The sequence below is a fragment of the Elephas maximus genome, chromosome 5, assembly GCF_024166365.1.
Source record: "Elephas maximus indicus isolate mEleMax1 chromosome 5, mEleMax1 primary haplotype, whole genome shotgun sequence".
NCBI classification, from domain to species: domain Eukaryota; kingdom Metazoa; phylum Chordata; class Mammalia; order Proboscidea; family Elephantidae; genus Elephas; species Elephas maximus.
Window position 1 is genome coordinate 53,282,170 of NC_064823.1, and position 16,035 is coordinate 53,298,204.

The following is a 16,035-nucleotide window of genomic DNA, read 5'->3' on the forward strand; positions in this document are numbered from 1 at the left end:
TAGGTGCTTTGACGATCAGAGCTTGTCACTGGTAGTTTAGAACACATTTATTGAGCACTTACTGTGTGCCGTGCACCAGAGCCACCACGTTGCACATTTTTAAGCGGGCTCTCTTCAAATCATACACCTGTATGCTCTGGGAGTTGCCTTTCACATGAAATGTGTGTGAATGGTATCCCTGGAATTGTGCATTGAAGGAGTTGGGCAGGCACTGCATTTTTTCCTTTTTTTTTTAAGAGATGTAAAAATGAGAAATTGTGGTACCTTCCTTTGAAGAGCCCGCAGTTCAGTAAAGGGAACATAGTGCTGTGATAAAGCTACCCACCGGATGCGATAGAACATAGAGTTTAAAAAAAAAAAACAAAAAACTGCTGTCGAGTTGCTATGAGAATACAAAATAGGGGAACTTAAATTGGGCAAGAACAACAGCTTTTACAAAGGAATTGAGACGAGACAACGTTTTACCTGTAGGGAGTTAAAGTTAATTGTTGAAACCTAATAGTGAAGCATTAGACATTCCCATTATAATCTAAAATTTCCATTGTTAGGATTATTACTTAAGACCAGGAGATTTTTGCCAATGCAAAAGAGCATGAAACAAGAAGGTCTTTTAGAAATAAAGAGGCCAAATTTTTATATGTCTGTAATAATAATTGTATACCTTGAAATCTTAGGAAATGGAGAGACCTTTGCATGATGAATATTACTACTGTTAAAATTCATGTTTTGGGAGAGGGTATAATAAATTATTCTATGTTTCACCTGGAGAAATAAGCAGGTGATAACTGCTAAGGGATTTTTGAAAAGGTAATATAAAACTAAGGAGCCCTGGTTGCGCAACAGTTAAGCAGTCAACTGCTAACCAAAAGCTTGGTGATTCGAACCCACCCAGGGGCTCCATGGGAGAAAGGCCTGGCAATCTGCTTCCGTAAAGCTTACAGTCAAGAAAAGCTATGGGACAGTTCTATACTGTCACATGGGGTTGCTTTGAGTCAAAATTGACTCAGTGGCAGCTAACAATATAAAACTAGTTATGTTTAAAAAGCAATTAACTAAATGCACAACTAGACAGATGAGTGGAACAGACTAGACCAGAAACAGACTTCAGTACATACATAAGAGGACTTAAAACATAAAGATCCTAAGTCAATGAGGAGAGGATCATTGAGTAGGGCAGTGTTTTTATACCCTGCTGATGAAACAAATTGTTAAATGCTTTAGGGGCAATATGGAGCCCTGGTGGCACAGTGGTTAAGAGTTCCACTGCTAATCAAATACTGGCAGTTCGAATCTACCAGGTGTTCCTTGGAAACCCTATGGGGCAGTTCTACTCTGTCGTACAGAGTCCCTGTGAATCAGAATTGACAGCAGTAGGTTGGTTTAGGGCAATTTGGCAATCTTGATCAAACTTTCAAGTGCACATAACTTTTGGCCCAGCAATACCACTTCTAGAAATTTATCCCACCGATGCGTGTGGACACATGCAAAGTTGCATATTTATAAATATATTCTTTACAACTCTTAACCACAAAGCATTGGAAATAATTTAAATATCCACCATAGGTTGGGTGACCATAAGTGCTGGTTTTTCAGACAGTACCATTTTATACCCTCTGTTGCTGGAGTCATTATTCATAGTGTTCCTTTAACTCTCAAGTGTCCCACTTTAGATGGGAGGTTATATAGTCACCCCAATCATTGAGGACTAGTTAAATAAGTAACTACAATTATCAAGTGGAAAAAAGAATACTGAAATGGAACAATCGTCAAGACATAATGTTCGTCGAAAAAAGCAAGGTGTGGAACAGTGTGCGTAATGTGCTACAGTTTATGTATAAAAAGAAAGTTTATATATATATATATACACACAGCAACATAACCTAGCCAAGTTGACACATTAACCATCAAAAAATCAAGTTAAACCCCTAATGTACAACATATATCAAAATTTCAAGTGGATCAAAGACAACAATAACTGAACCATTATATCCTTTGTAGTAAAATAAAGGAAATTAAGTACAAAGGTAAAATCTTATGCTAATAACATGTTAGCAGCCCTAGTTTATTTATCAAAATGTCGACTGAAATTTGTTTTTTAAGTGTTACATTATTTTGATGCATTGCTGAGCTGTCATCACAATTTTAAATTCATCCATTCAACAAATACTAATTGAACATCTACCATGTGCCAGACACTTCTCAGGTTGCTGGGCTAAGTATGGCAACTCCCTTTATCTTTTGGGGGAATTCTCTAAGATGAAAACCCCTGAAGGATAGAGGGGACAGGGGATACACAGTGGTATAGCCAGCAAAAAAGTTGTTAGGAAGGGAAGAGCTAACCAGAAAGTCCAACTAAGAAGATGCCCAAGTAAGAAAACATCTGAAAGCAGGAAATCCAATGGAAAAGGGGGGGGAAAAAAGGTAGAGAAACCACACAGTCCAGTTATATATGATCCCTAGGACAAGTACATCGAAATATAGCTGGCTCTGGCAGTAAAGAAGACTGTGACTTGACGAATTTGTCACCCTTGTTTTCCACCATCTTGGAACATCAAGATAATGTTTAAGTTGTGAAATTGTACTTCGTATGTAGAAAATCCATTTCCTCTCAAAAAAGCCTTTGAGATATTCCTGGAAGTCTCCATAAAGCCCTTCACATGGGCTCCTGAAACCAGCTTTTGGACACCACCTGGCATCTGCTTATTTCCTTTACTCTTGCTAAATGAGCTATGCTTCTCAAAGCCTAGCCATTGCTGATGCTGCTCACTGGGGTTCCAGGTGCCTAGAGGCTGCTGGAGTCTACACTGACAACCGATGATGCCATCTTCATCCACAGCTGTAGATACTACAGTTTACACTCATTGTCTGTCCACTTGAGACTGTAGTGAAACAGTGTTTCACTTTTTAGGTTTTGCCGAGGATGGTTGAGTAACTCCCAAGGATGTGCTCAGAATCACCCTTTCCCCTTAGCAACGTCCATAATCCATGAATAAAACATTTGTACCTCAACACTCTTTCTTAACATGAATTTTTCGGACAGAAATCTCATGATTCCTTTTACCTGCCCACGTGCTAGGCCAGTGCTACTCAAAATATGGTTCACAGACTGGACCATTTCGCAAACTGTCAGCAGTTCGTGATGAGATAGCAGTACATGACAGAAATTGAGAAAAAGCTTTTAAAATCTTACAACAATTTGACAGTGACTTTATGTTTGTCGAATCTAAGAATAAAAAATGGGGATTATGGTATCTGTATTTTTTTACTTGTCAAATAATTCCTTTCTAGAAGATCAGAAAATCCAGTCCTTCACAACAGATGGTTTGAGGAACTCTACTCAACATCGTGCCTGACAGCTTGAATCCTTGGTAAATAGAGCCAAGGTTCAGGCTGGGAACTCTGCTACGTAATACATTTGATTTAAAAAATTTGATGAAAATATGGGTTTTCTGCAACAGATGTGAAGTAGCAAAGGGGGAGGAAAGTAGGATTGAGCCACTTGGAAGAATGTTCCGCCTCAAGTAATCATTTTCTTGCTCTCTGTCTGAAATGGACACAGTGTAACTCCTGACCTGCACGCTCAGTGTGTGGGAGTGGGAAGGCCCGAGGAGCCCACTCTCTTGCATGTCACGTGGTGGGAAAGACGAATCCCGCCCCACAGAGTGTGCTGCTGTGCAGTGGCCTCAGAGGTAGTCATAGCCATTCCCACCATGGTAGTGACTCCCCTGGTCCAGAGGAAACAGTGCTTCTTTGGGGGCAAGACATTTCCCGGGCGGGGGGCGGGGTGGGAATTCTAAGAAGAGGAATAATTGCTAACATTTTGGCTGTGTCTTAAAAGGTACTTACTTCCTTTATAAGGAGTCCTGGTGGCACAGTGGTTAAGAGCTTGGCACTAACTAAAAGATCAGCAGTGCAGATCCACCAGCTGCTTCTTGGAAACCAGATGGGGCAGTTCTACTCTGTCCTGTAGGGTCTCTATGAGTTGGTATCGATTCGACAGCAGTGGGTTTTGATTTGGTTTTATGATAAGTGCATAGCTGTTAAAGATAAGGCCTTTCACACCTCACTTGCTCTTCTCCCAAACTCCCCACTCCTCCCTTGTCTTGGTCTTGGAGGAGTAGCTGAGGGCTACTTCACCAGGCTACTTCAGGAGGTAAAATCAGAACCACTGCTCAGTGGTGCTGAGAGAATCCAGTAGGTTGCAAAGGTAAAAGCACCTGGACTAGTACTAATTACAAGCCTATGTGTATTTGCTCTTCCTGTTGACGTGAAAATTCTCCAGTAAATGGATGTAACCCCGGCTGAAGCACACTTTCTGTCATATAGCTCTGTGTGCCTCTCTCTTACTGTATTTACTTCTATACATTGCCATACATTTGTTCGTAGTCTCTTTCCTTTTCTACTAAAAACTCCTTTAAGACTGGGACTATTAATTGAACTTTAAACCCTTTGTGTCTCATACTCTAACTAAAGCAGATTTTTCATTGCAATTATATTAATCAGTTGTATTCTTTTAAATTACAGATACTAAAATATATTTTAATAGCAAAATAGTACATGTGCAGGAAAATCATGCTGTTTTTAACAAACAGAACTGAAGAATATAAATAAAATAAACATGATACATTTGACAAAAAGTAAAACAATATTTCCTATACAAGGAAACACCATTGTTCTAAGAAAAAACATAAAATCTTACATCTCAATGAGGATTCATTTGTAACTCCTTGCTTTGCACACTTGACACCATGCATTTTAACTTGATGTTTGCTTTATGCCATATAATACAAAAAATACATTAAAAATTTTCTTATAATATGCAAATATTTAATGTGATTTCTAAGTATTAGATGTTTAGATAACCGAAGAAACTTATTTTAACATGGTATCCCTTTGGACTGAAAGAATGGTGTTATATCCGAGCGTTGCACCATAATCTTTTTATTTTCAAGTTCTTACTCCACTTTGTCTTTCTTCAAACTTGTATATAAATAAGCCATTTTAATAAAGGCAATAGAAAGGCTAGAATAATGATGAGCTTTGGACACCGTTTACCTAATATCAATCTAGTTTGAAAAATGTTGTGTAACACATTATTATATATTTTACTTAGTGTTACTCCCTCAACTGGTGACAAGTGGCTCTGCAAGGTGCAGGCTGCTTAGCGATCTCAGGGCAAGGTGATTCTTGTATTTCTTGGGCCAACACTACAGGTAACTCTGGGGAAGGGACTGGTGTAACACGTTCTCCTTGAGAAGTCTCTTGCAGTCTGTCTGGAGAAATGTCAGATGCAGATAAATGCTGGTGGTTCAGATTCAGTAGTAGAATTCTCACGTTCTGCGCAGGATACCCGGGTTCCGCTCCTGGCCAATGCGCCTCATGCACAGCTACCACCCATCTGTCAGTGGAGGCTTGGGTGTTGTTATGATGCTGAACACGTTTCAGCAGGGCTTCCAGACTAAGACAGACTAGGAAGAAACGCCTGGCAATCCACTTCCAAAAATCAGCCATTGAAAACCCTATGGATCACAAGGGTCCAATTCACAGCAAATCATAGGGATGGTGAAAGACCAGACAGCATTTAGTTCCATTGTGCATGGGGCTGCCGTGAGTCGAGACAGACTCAAGGACAGCTAACAACATTATTATTATTACTATTAAATTACAAGTTATCTACTACTTCATTACCCTCCCTTCAATTCTCACTCTGTAAAACATTTCCTCCAAGATGGTTATAAGAGACCTTTTGAAAATCGTACCTTCATTTATCTTTATTTTCCTACATAATAGCTTTTGGATATGTGTGGTTCCCATGGGCTAATCATTAGAAGTGAAGGACACACTAGATTACTGAGCCTCTTAAAAAGAGAAAATAAATACTGCAAACATTTTCCAGTTTTGGGAAACTGCTTTTGTTTTTGTAAGATGGATAAAAAAGCAAAACACAACCCCGAAAAAATCTTTGATGTTTACTTCTCAATGTATTTTCTGAAGAAACTGTCTAAGCCTCAAGTATACTGATAGCACAACCTTGACGTTAGATGAATTGGCCATAACAGAGTGGAGCTCCAGGCAACTAATGTCCAAAAGCTTGGAGGCCACATACTGTACGCTGTAACACTGAACAAGTCTGGAAGTGGTGGTTTAATTCATTTCTTTCAGAACGATGTTTGCTTTGGAATTCTTAGGGAGATGGCCACATCTCAGAAGGGCAGTGCTTTTCCGTGAGTCAGCAAATGTCACATGTTCTGAGAGGTCCCGGTCAGCATCAGCTTTAGTTTTGTTTTTAAAGGAAATTCCTTAGTCGGCTTTCCTCTGAAGTCTGCTACTGACCACAGCATCAGGGAATATTCTACTCTGTGCCTGGACCAGGGTATCCCTGGTCAGGAAAGGTCTATTTAAAGACGAACGACCGAGACCGGATGGTGCCATCCCCTTGGTCTAGCTGTTTTCTTATTTGTGACTGTAAGAAAGCACACACAAATACGTATTTATTATTTAGTGACTTTGCAGTAATTATCTCTGGCTTTTAACAAATATCAAATAAGACATGCTGATTAGTAAAGAAACCATAAAATTATAAACTAATTATCATGTGCCCTCTCCCCAAGTTATTCTGGTTTTCTGTATTTTTCTCGGAAATATTGTAAAGTGGTTGCTAAAACATTCACAAGTTAAGAAATGACCTACAAGTTACAGTACACCCATAAAATACAGTACTATTCCAAGAATCAAAATAAAGATATAGCTAAATTTTTGATATGGGAAGATATTCACAGAACACTATTTAGAGAATCATTAAATTTTGCTTCTAAATAAATATTTCCGTGGGGAGATGTCTGAAAGTGTACATTTCAGATTTCTTTAATTTTTCTATAAAGATTATATATCACTATACAATCATAAAATGGAAAGAATAGAAAAACTGATTCATGTTTGTTTGAGCAAAGGTTTCATATGGCAAAGTACGTCCTCGCTGAATATCAAATACGTTGGAACAATCTCAAAATAAATGGTATATGTATTAGAATTTCCAACTGGAAAGATAACCAAAAGCAAACGTCCCAGCATCTAGAAAGGAATATTTATCCAGATTCTCAGTATTGAGAGAGCACCTATATATCAGATAATTTCATAAAAAATAATTAGGAGAAAATTGTTTGACTTTTGAAAACATCAAGGGTTTCAAGGTGGCACTTAGAGGAAATTTTAGTAAGCTTCAAGAGGAAATTCTTTGTTAACAACCCACTACTAGGAAATGTGTACTGAAAGTATATATCTCCTGCGGTGCGTATAACAGCAGGTAAAATAAATAAAATAAATCCTCTTTTGTCCTTGACCTCCACAAAGTAACGCTTACACTGTAACCTAAGCTAAGTTCCACTGTAGAGCTTCATTTTCTGGCTACTTAAAAGGCAGGCAGCTTTTCAACTACAGAAATATGTCAGTTTTCCTCTGGTCCCAAATGTTCTTCTACAGACAAAACTAGGTTAACTTGAACACATTAAAGGAAGACTGGCAGATGACAGGTCACTGGGCTAATGCCCTTGGGTAAGACCCGAATGCGGCGCCACCCTTCCTTTCTTACTTCTGTCTCCATCTCTTCCCACGTCCCAGAAGAATGAATAGACTGTTTATTCCAGAGGCCTACAAGTAGACATCCCGTTGATTCTCAGGGATAGTATAAATCAGCAGAAACATGTTAGAAATGATCAACATGTTATTTCTGGGTCGCCAGGAGTTGGAATCAGCTTGAAGGTCGCTAACAACAGGCATCCAGAAGATGTTATAACTCACCAATTTCCAGCGTAATATCTTGATCCACTCATCAGCTTCTACTCCTGTCTTTGCACAGAGATAGAATGTCCGGAATGGAAATACTAAGCTAGTAAGACAAAAGAAACAATGTTCAGATATTCCAGAGGGCTGGTTGCTTATATATAATTGGTTGAACATTATCTAGAGTATTTCAAGAGAGAAAAGAAATCAGTAAAGGGCCTGGGCAAGCAACTTGATGAACTGCTACATATGATATCCCTGCTAGCAAACTGCAGAAGTGGTGAGGAAATTATAGATTCATATCACAGGCCAGGTTTGTATTCTCTACTGAGACTTCAAAGAAGAAAAAGAACATGTCCAGCACACCCCAACACTCCCTAGAAACTTTTGTTGTTCCATTTTTAGCTGAATACGCCACTCATGTATTTATTCAGCTGATCTCTCAAAGGACTCAGAGAACCTGTGCTGTGATTCAAAGAGTAAGTGAGACAAGTAAGAGAGGTGTTGAAAGAACTCATTTATGACCTTCATGGATGGAAGACATTTTAACTACTTAGGACAGGAAAAAGAGACAATAAAATTTGTTAGCTATTCATTTTGGCCACCATTGGTCATAAATCAGCCTCTGCTGGAGGAAAAATGAACTTTCCTACCTAGTGGCAAGGAAGAATTTTTCTAGGAATATGGTAATTGATTTGACTGTCTCTTTGGCTATATAATCAAAATCATTTGACCTAAAAGATCAGTCATAGTTTATATCCTGCCCATAATTCCTGTCTTTCCAGTTGTTATACAAAACATTAAAAATCTTTTTTTTTTCCTCTCTCATGGAAAAAAGAAATCCTTGAATTGAAATTCAGAAGGATTTCTATCTACAAAGCCTAAGCAGCAAATTTTGCCTGTACCAGTAATTATTATACAGATAAGAGGTAAGTCCCTGTGTATAAAGGGTCAGTCCTTGATGTGAGGTCCAGCTGGAGTATAACTGGAGAGCGATGGGGAGAGGAGTGACAGCGTGCATACACTGTATAAAATTGGGCTCTGGGATTGTTGTTCGGAATTCCCTGTGGGAGATGCTAATAATTGCCTACTAACACAGATATTTTTTTTTTTCCTTTCTCCTTGCTGGCAGAACCCCCAAGCAATAAGCATAATTACTTTAAGCCAATCATGACCATTCTATTACTCTTTTCTGACCTGCCCTCCTGCTAGGGAGGGACATGGGACTCTTGGCCAATAAGATATGAAGGGAAATCTAATAGGGGAGTAAAGCCCTGGTGGTACAGTGGTTAAGAGCTATGGCTGCTAACCAAAAAGTCACCAGTTCGAATCTACTGGCAGCTCCTTGGAAACCCTGTGGGACAGTTCTACTCTGTCCTCTGGGGTTGCTATGAGTTGGAATCAACTCAACGGCAATGAGTTTTTTTTTTTTTTTTTTTTTAAATAGGAGAATTTCTGGAAGAACTTTTGCTTTCCTGATTAAAAAAAGAAAGACATGGCCAATACCATCATGCACTCTTTTATTCCTGTCCTATATACAGACATGAAGGCTGAAGCTGGCATAGCCATCTTAGACCTTGAGTAGCAAGCATGAGGAAAAGACCAAGAGAATGTAGAGATATTGGTCCTGACCTTGTCAAGGTGGCTGCCTGCCTCCAGATTTCTTGTTATATGAGAAAAATATACAGCTTCTCTCTCATATGGCACTTTTATGCAGATTTTCTTAGTTGTGATAATATTCTAGTTCTTAGGAAATGCATACTCAAGTATTTAGAGATATAGCTCCATGATGTCTGTAATTCACTTTCAATTGGTTCAGAGGAAAAAAAGTGGACAGAGATAAAGCAAATATGGCTGTATAGTAGCAACTGATGCATCTAGATGAAGGGGTATTTGTATATATAAGTCTTTCAACTTTTTATACACTTTGAACACTTTAAAACAAAAATTAGTAGAAAATAATCCACTCCTTTTTCAAGACATTTTACTTCTCCCAGTTAGAAAATTGTCATAATATACTGATAATGTTAGAACAAAACACCGCCAGAAATTGTCATAAACATACAAATCACCCATCCTTGGAGTCAATGAAGTTGTAATTAAAATTAAGTAAAAAGCTCAAATGAATAAAGCTGTCTGAAATGTGAATGGCATCCTCTTAGGTGTGTCGTACATGTGCAGTATACAACCTAAGCAGTTGGACCCAGCAGGCTTGCCTACTTGTTTAAACCACTTTAAATGAGGTATTATGTCACACGCAGCCAGAAGCGCTCCTAACTGATGTCTCATGCAATGGCTAAGTCCACATCCCTCAGGTCAGAACATTTTACTGCATTAAGACATACCGTTTCTTATTCCTTAGCTAAAATAAGTCATTGGCAAGAACACTTTTAAAAACATTTCATTTATAAAACAACTTACCAAAAACAGTTTACTTTTTCCTGTGAGTAATCGAATTGTACAGCTGAACATTCTGTTAAGTCTAGGATCCGAATTGGTTCTGGTGACTTCATTAAAAAAAAAAAAAAAAGCAGCCTATGTCAGCATAAAATGCACACACACACACATCTGCCCACTATCATTCCCCTAACGGTTTTGCACTACTTACAATTTTACTTTCACTGAGAGAACTGAAACTAGAGAAGCCTTATAAGGGAAGTCACACACACCTGGTTTGGGGATTAACCTTCCACAACACAGGGTATTAAGAAGAGATTGCCTTTATCAATTTACATTTAAGGGAGATGGATTTTAACACATGGATGGGGGTTATGTTTTTCTTCCATCTTCTTAAACTTCTACTTGCTCAGAAATTTTGTATAGGGAAGGTGAGAGAAATAATTTCAGGCTTAACGAAAAGGATATGGGAAATAGGCATGTTTTAAAAAATTTATTTTATTTTTGTTTTTGTGAATATACACATCAGAACATAGACCAATTCAATAATTTCTGCATGTACAATTCAGTGACATTGATCACATTCTTCTAGCTGTGATCAATTGTTCCTCTTTCCCTAATATAAACTCACTGCTCCTAAGTTTCCTACCTAATCTTTTGAGTCACTGTTGTCAGTTTGATCCCCTGTAGTAGATCTTAAAAGAGTACAATGCCCAAGGCAGACATTTACTAGTTAAGCTAAACTATTGCTTGGTTTTAAGAAGACTTCAGGGGCCATCTTTTGTTTAAGGTTTAAGGATTATTTTAGGGCAACAGTTTCAGGCGCTCATCCAGCCTCCATAGCTCCAGAAAGTCTAGATTCCATGAGAATTTGTGAAATTCTTTTCTGCATTTTCCTCCTTTTGATCAGGATTCTTCTATAGAATCTTTGATCAAATTGTTCAGTAATGGTGGTTGGGCACCATCCAGTTCTTCTGGCCTCATAGCAAAAAGGGCAGTTGTTCATGGAGTCAATTAGTCACACATTTCGGGAAATGAACAAATGTTTAATAAATAGGGAAATTGCTTCACAGAGGCAATAAATTATGGCAAGAGAATGATTCCATTGTCCTAGACAGGCAGAATTATATTCTCTGGGAGCCACAGCCTAGCCACTCTAAGAGAGCAATTTCTGGAATATCCATCTCATCTTTGCAAAATAGCTCTGCTCATGTGAGGAATCAGGGATTCACACTCCCCATTATTTATTGGATTTTGTTTTGTTTGGGGGTGGGCATAGGAGATTTTCAGGGATTTTAAACCAGATGTTCCTTTCTTCTAAAGAGCTGATGTTTAAAGGGAAAATGTGCTATGTTTCTCACCATTTGGTCTTTGAAATACTTCAGTTCATTCCTGTGCAACGTGAACCACCTTGTTTTCCATGTCTGAGGAAAAAAAAATTTAATTAAAACACATCAGATATAGAATAAAGGAAGCAATATTTGAATTAGACAATTTCCTTTCCTTTTAAAAATATCTATAAGATTAATACAATAAGCCTTAAAAACATTCTTGTGGTAAGAATTGTTCCTGATAAAAACATTTCAGGATATCTAAAAAAATTTAAATTATTTCATTTGTTAATTTTATAACAAAGGCAGACATCATTAAATAGCATTTAAATAAAAGAAAATAGCCTATATAAATATTCAAGATGGTTTATAACAAAAGACTAGAATGTTCATCTTATTAACTATAACAAGAATAGGTATCATTCTTTGAGTACCTACTATGGGCTACATACTATCCTCTGAGGTTTATTATATGTTAGCCATTCCTCACACAACAATGCCAAATATTATTGTTTTTGTTTTGCTAATAAGCAAGTTGAGGTTCAGGGTCCCCAAACCACCTGATTTTCTAAACCTTGCCTAAAAATTCTATGGCATTTGTGGCAGAAACTTCTAGTTGCCTCTCAGTATCTGTTGTCTTCTTTTTATATATTACCAGAATTCTAAAACACACTTGGCTGCTAACTGAAAGGTTGAAGGTTCGAGTCCACCTAGGGGCACCTCAGAAGAAAGGCCTGAAAATCTACTTCCAAAATGTCACAGCCATTGAAAACCCTATGGAACACAGTTCTACTTCAAAATACACAGGGTCACCATGAGCCAGAATTGACTCAACAACAACTGGTTAATCTTATTCCAGGAGCAATCTGCCCAGGTAAAAGAAGTAACAGAGGATTTAAAAAAAATATTCTATGAATATGAATACTGCCTCCCCTCAAGGAGCATATACTATAGCAAGGACACAAATAACTAAATATTTAGGTTGAACTCTACCAAATAAGTACTATGAGAGAGGGTGCATACTGTGACTCTTAAAATAGCAAAGAATGGACACATTCCATGAAGGTCTTTTTAACACACTGAAATGAAATAAGTAACTTTAAAGGTACAACGATATAAATGGTAGACAGTTGGAAACCCTGGACCATGAAAGTCCTAAATTGAGTTTTCTCTGGGATTTCATCAAATGGTTTAACTAGGACTTGTGACCTTCTTAGTCTATACTTAGGTAAACAATTTATAAAATTTTGACTTTTTTTGTTAAAAACCAATTGTTCTAGTGTTAACCTGCTACTTTCATCTTAAATTATTCCATTAAAAGGATTGTATGTTTTCTTGAGTTAAACTGTGGGCTGTTATCATGTAGGGATTTGCCAAAGAATAGTCAGGTAATTTTCCAGCATTTTGGTGAATCATCCATGAAGATGAACCCTCCAAATAGGTAAATATTAATAAATGAGTAGGCAATTTTCTTGAAAAAAAAAAAAAAAAAAGGACCAGTGTCAGAATTAGAGAATTCAGTCACATGATATGTTCTTTCTCTTCATGGCTGGCATGCTTCCTTACCTTGACCAAGCCCCCCTGTTTTGTGAGGTAACCTTCTTTGGTGCCCAGCTGAAAAAGAAAGAAGTATTGAGTGAAGCCTAGATCTGTCACAAAATTATTTTTATCTTTATATTCCTGTCCTATGTTATAATGAAAAACAAATTTGCCTTTGACCTTTAAGTGATCGCCTTTCATTCTGCACCTAGGCGTTTGAAAATCTTCCACATATTGTAAGAGACTGACTGTCTTCAGACTAGATCATCTGGCATAATTCTATAGCAACAGGTAACAATAGAAGGACTCTCAGCTAACTCTAGCCAGCAATTTGCAAACAAATAAACCACACCATTTCACTTACAAAAATTAGTTTTGGCAAAGTGTATTACATGAAACCCAACTATTTAGATTATTGTGCAGTATGACGCACACACACGCACATACACACCCATGCATGGTCAATACATTTGGTAAACTCTGGATTAAAGAAAGTAAAGGAATTTCTTTAGTTCAGGGCTTCATGGAGTCTGTATTATGCTAATGTGCTCTGTGAATTTTTTTTGTTTGTGTATTTCCAATATTTATTTTATCATAGAACTCTTTTATTTTTCACAGATAATCTCTTGAGACCCATGTTCCATGGAGCAGACTTTCAGGAGTACAGATTTATTTATACCTGACTTGTCCAAAAGGAATTTGAAGTAAGAATGAGTCATTTGTTTTTAACCTCCATCTCATTAATTCAAGGGTAACAATATCACACATATCATGTACCTATGTAATATAAGGAATAGTGGGGAGCTGTGTGAATAGAAATTTGCATAAGACAAGGACCCTAAGATCAAGACATTTAACAGTTTTTTTTCATAAATTTCTGAAGAAATTGAATTCCCAGTAGAGTTTTTTTTTTCTAATATGTTATCACAGTATGTCTTGTATTAGTAAGAAAAAAAAAAAAAAGAATGAAAACTGGGAAATGACTTGGCTCAAGGCCAGGTTCTTTTTGTGGGAGTTACCAGTGTACTTTTTTTTCCTGAGGTAAATTCTCCCTACCAAATAAGAAGAGGAACAAAAACCATCACAGCAAAAGAGTTAAAGCAAGAAATCAAAACTATTTCTTTTAAACTTTTCATGACATAAAAGTAATGGTGAACTTCCCATTTAAATAATGTTAAACCAAAATTGATGAATTTGATATCACATAATCAGTGATTTATTTTGGCACTAAAGAAATTAAACTGATTGAATAGAGTTTAGGCATTTTATTATGGAAATGGCAAAAATTAATATTTTGAGTTGTTTCAGGTTAATGTTTGTAGAAACAAAATAATTAAGGAATCAAATTGTTATACAGAAGACTCTGATAGAATTGTTCATTGAAATCAAGCTGAGGGATTATGCAACTCTCTCCATCCTCCCTCCACCCAAATAATATGCTTTAAAGTCTAGTGTTTTTCCAAGGGCTTGAGAGATACGTAGATGGCTGTAGAGGAAATTGCTGAGAACACTTATTTTCTTCAGTGTCTCAGGAGGTAAGAAAAGAAATAATTATATTGTAGATTTATGTGGGTGTGTGTTTTAATGTATGATTATAATAGTATAGATGTTTACAACAGCCCCACAATGGAGTCAACCTAAATGCTTAAAAATAAAGGATTAGCTTTAACTTCCTGCTGCTCTTGCCACCCTGCCTACCTGCTATCCTAATTACTTGCTTGCTTGCCTTCCTTAATAATACAGTCAAAAAGTCAATCAGGCAACATGAAGCAAGGTAGGTACAGATGTGAGTGGGTAGGAGGGCTACAGCCTGGTGCAGGGAGTGAGGAGGGCATTTATGATGGTGGCCTAGTTGTGTGATGGTGGTGGCAGCAGCTTGGTGGGAGGCAGTGAAGCTTGAGCAGGGCGAGGAGGGCTTCCACCCAAAGGGGTGGAGGTGGTGACCCAGTGCGCAGTGTCAGGGTTGAGCTAACTAGCTAGGTATCTGTGATGAGGGCAGTGGTAGCAGTGGCCTGGAACGGGGTATTGGAGACTGAGTTGGGTGATTAGGGTGTCTGGGAGGGGGGTAGTGGCAGTAGCAATTGGAGATTGGTTACACTGAATTGGTCATCAAACAAGTAGGTACACTAAGTATAAGGGGAGCCACATTCCTCACTAACAGGAGAAAGGAGCTATAGATATGAAAAGGGGAAAACTAGAATGAGGCTTGTGGTATTGGATTAGAGGTATCAGTGTGAACTCATGGACAGGTAGATGATAGATAGACAGACAGATAGACAGACAGACAGACAGATAGATAGAAAGAAGTGCATATATATATATATATATATATACACGCATACATAAGGAGCCTTGGTGGTGCAACAGTTAAGCTCTTGGTGGTTTGAACCCACCCAGCAGCTCCGCAGAAGGAAAGGCCTGGTGATCTTCTCCCCACAGCCTAGATCACAGCCTAGAAAATGCTATGGGGCAATTCTACTCTGTCACATGGGGTTGCTATAGGTCAAAATTGACTTGACAGCATCTAATAACAGCATATATATATACACATTTTCGGTGGTTCTATCTGAGAGGGCTGGGAGAGTGATGTACCAATAACAATAATTACCTAGCGCCCAGATCTTAGTTTCTGAAGTTCCACTCTCTAGGGGGAAAAAAAAAAAAACGCTTCTTGAAGAAATGTCTGATTTCAGAGGTGGGCACAAAGCAAGTTCAAGATAAGCCTGGGACATCTCGCTATAGCAGAAATTATAAAAATCCTCAAAGAATGAGGCCATGTCTTTGGGACATAGAAGCTGCCTTGAAAGGCCTTCTACTGGCCAAATTTGGAGAAATTTGAAGAAACAAAATGAATGATAGCCATGATTATAACCCAATGACATAAAAAATAAATGACTGGATAAGTGAGGAGAATAAAAAGCATTTCCTTCAGTAGAATGACAACTAATAAATGTAAAAGGAATGACAAGTCAGAGAATCACCCTGTGGC

General features: G+C 37.8%; 1 protein-coding gene across 1 annotated transcript in view; it reads right to left on the reverse strand.

Moving 5' to 3' along the window:
• Positions 1–4,780: 4,780 nt before the first annotated feature.
• Positions 4,781–16,035, reverse strand: part of DAPP1 (dual adaptor of phosphotyrosine and 3-phosphoinositides 1) — a 60,082-nt gene continuing 48,827 nt past the window's right edge. Inside the window, exons 5-9 of the mRNA XM_049885649.1 lie at positions 13,074–13,121; positions 11,538–11,600; positions 10,201–10,286; positions 7,798–7,885; positions 4,781–6,463 (exon numbers count right to left, since the gene is read on the reverse strand). Of these exons, the coding sequence (XP_049741606.1) occupies positions 6,395–6,463; positions 7,798–7,885; positions 10,201–10,286; positions 11,538–11,600; positions 13,074–13,121 (354 nt within the window). The 3' untranslated portion in view covers positions 4,781–6,394. The remainder of the gene's footprint in view (positions 6,464–7,797; positions 7,886–10,200; positions 10,287–11,537; positions 11,601–13,073; positions 13,122–16,035) is intronic.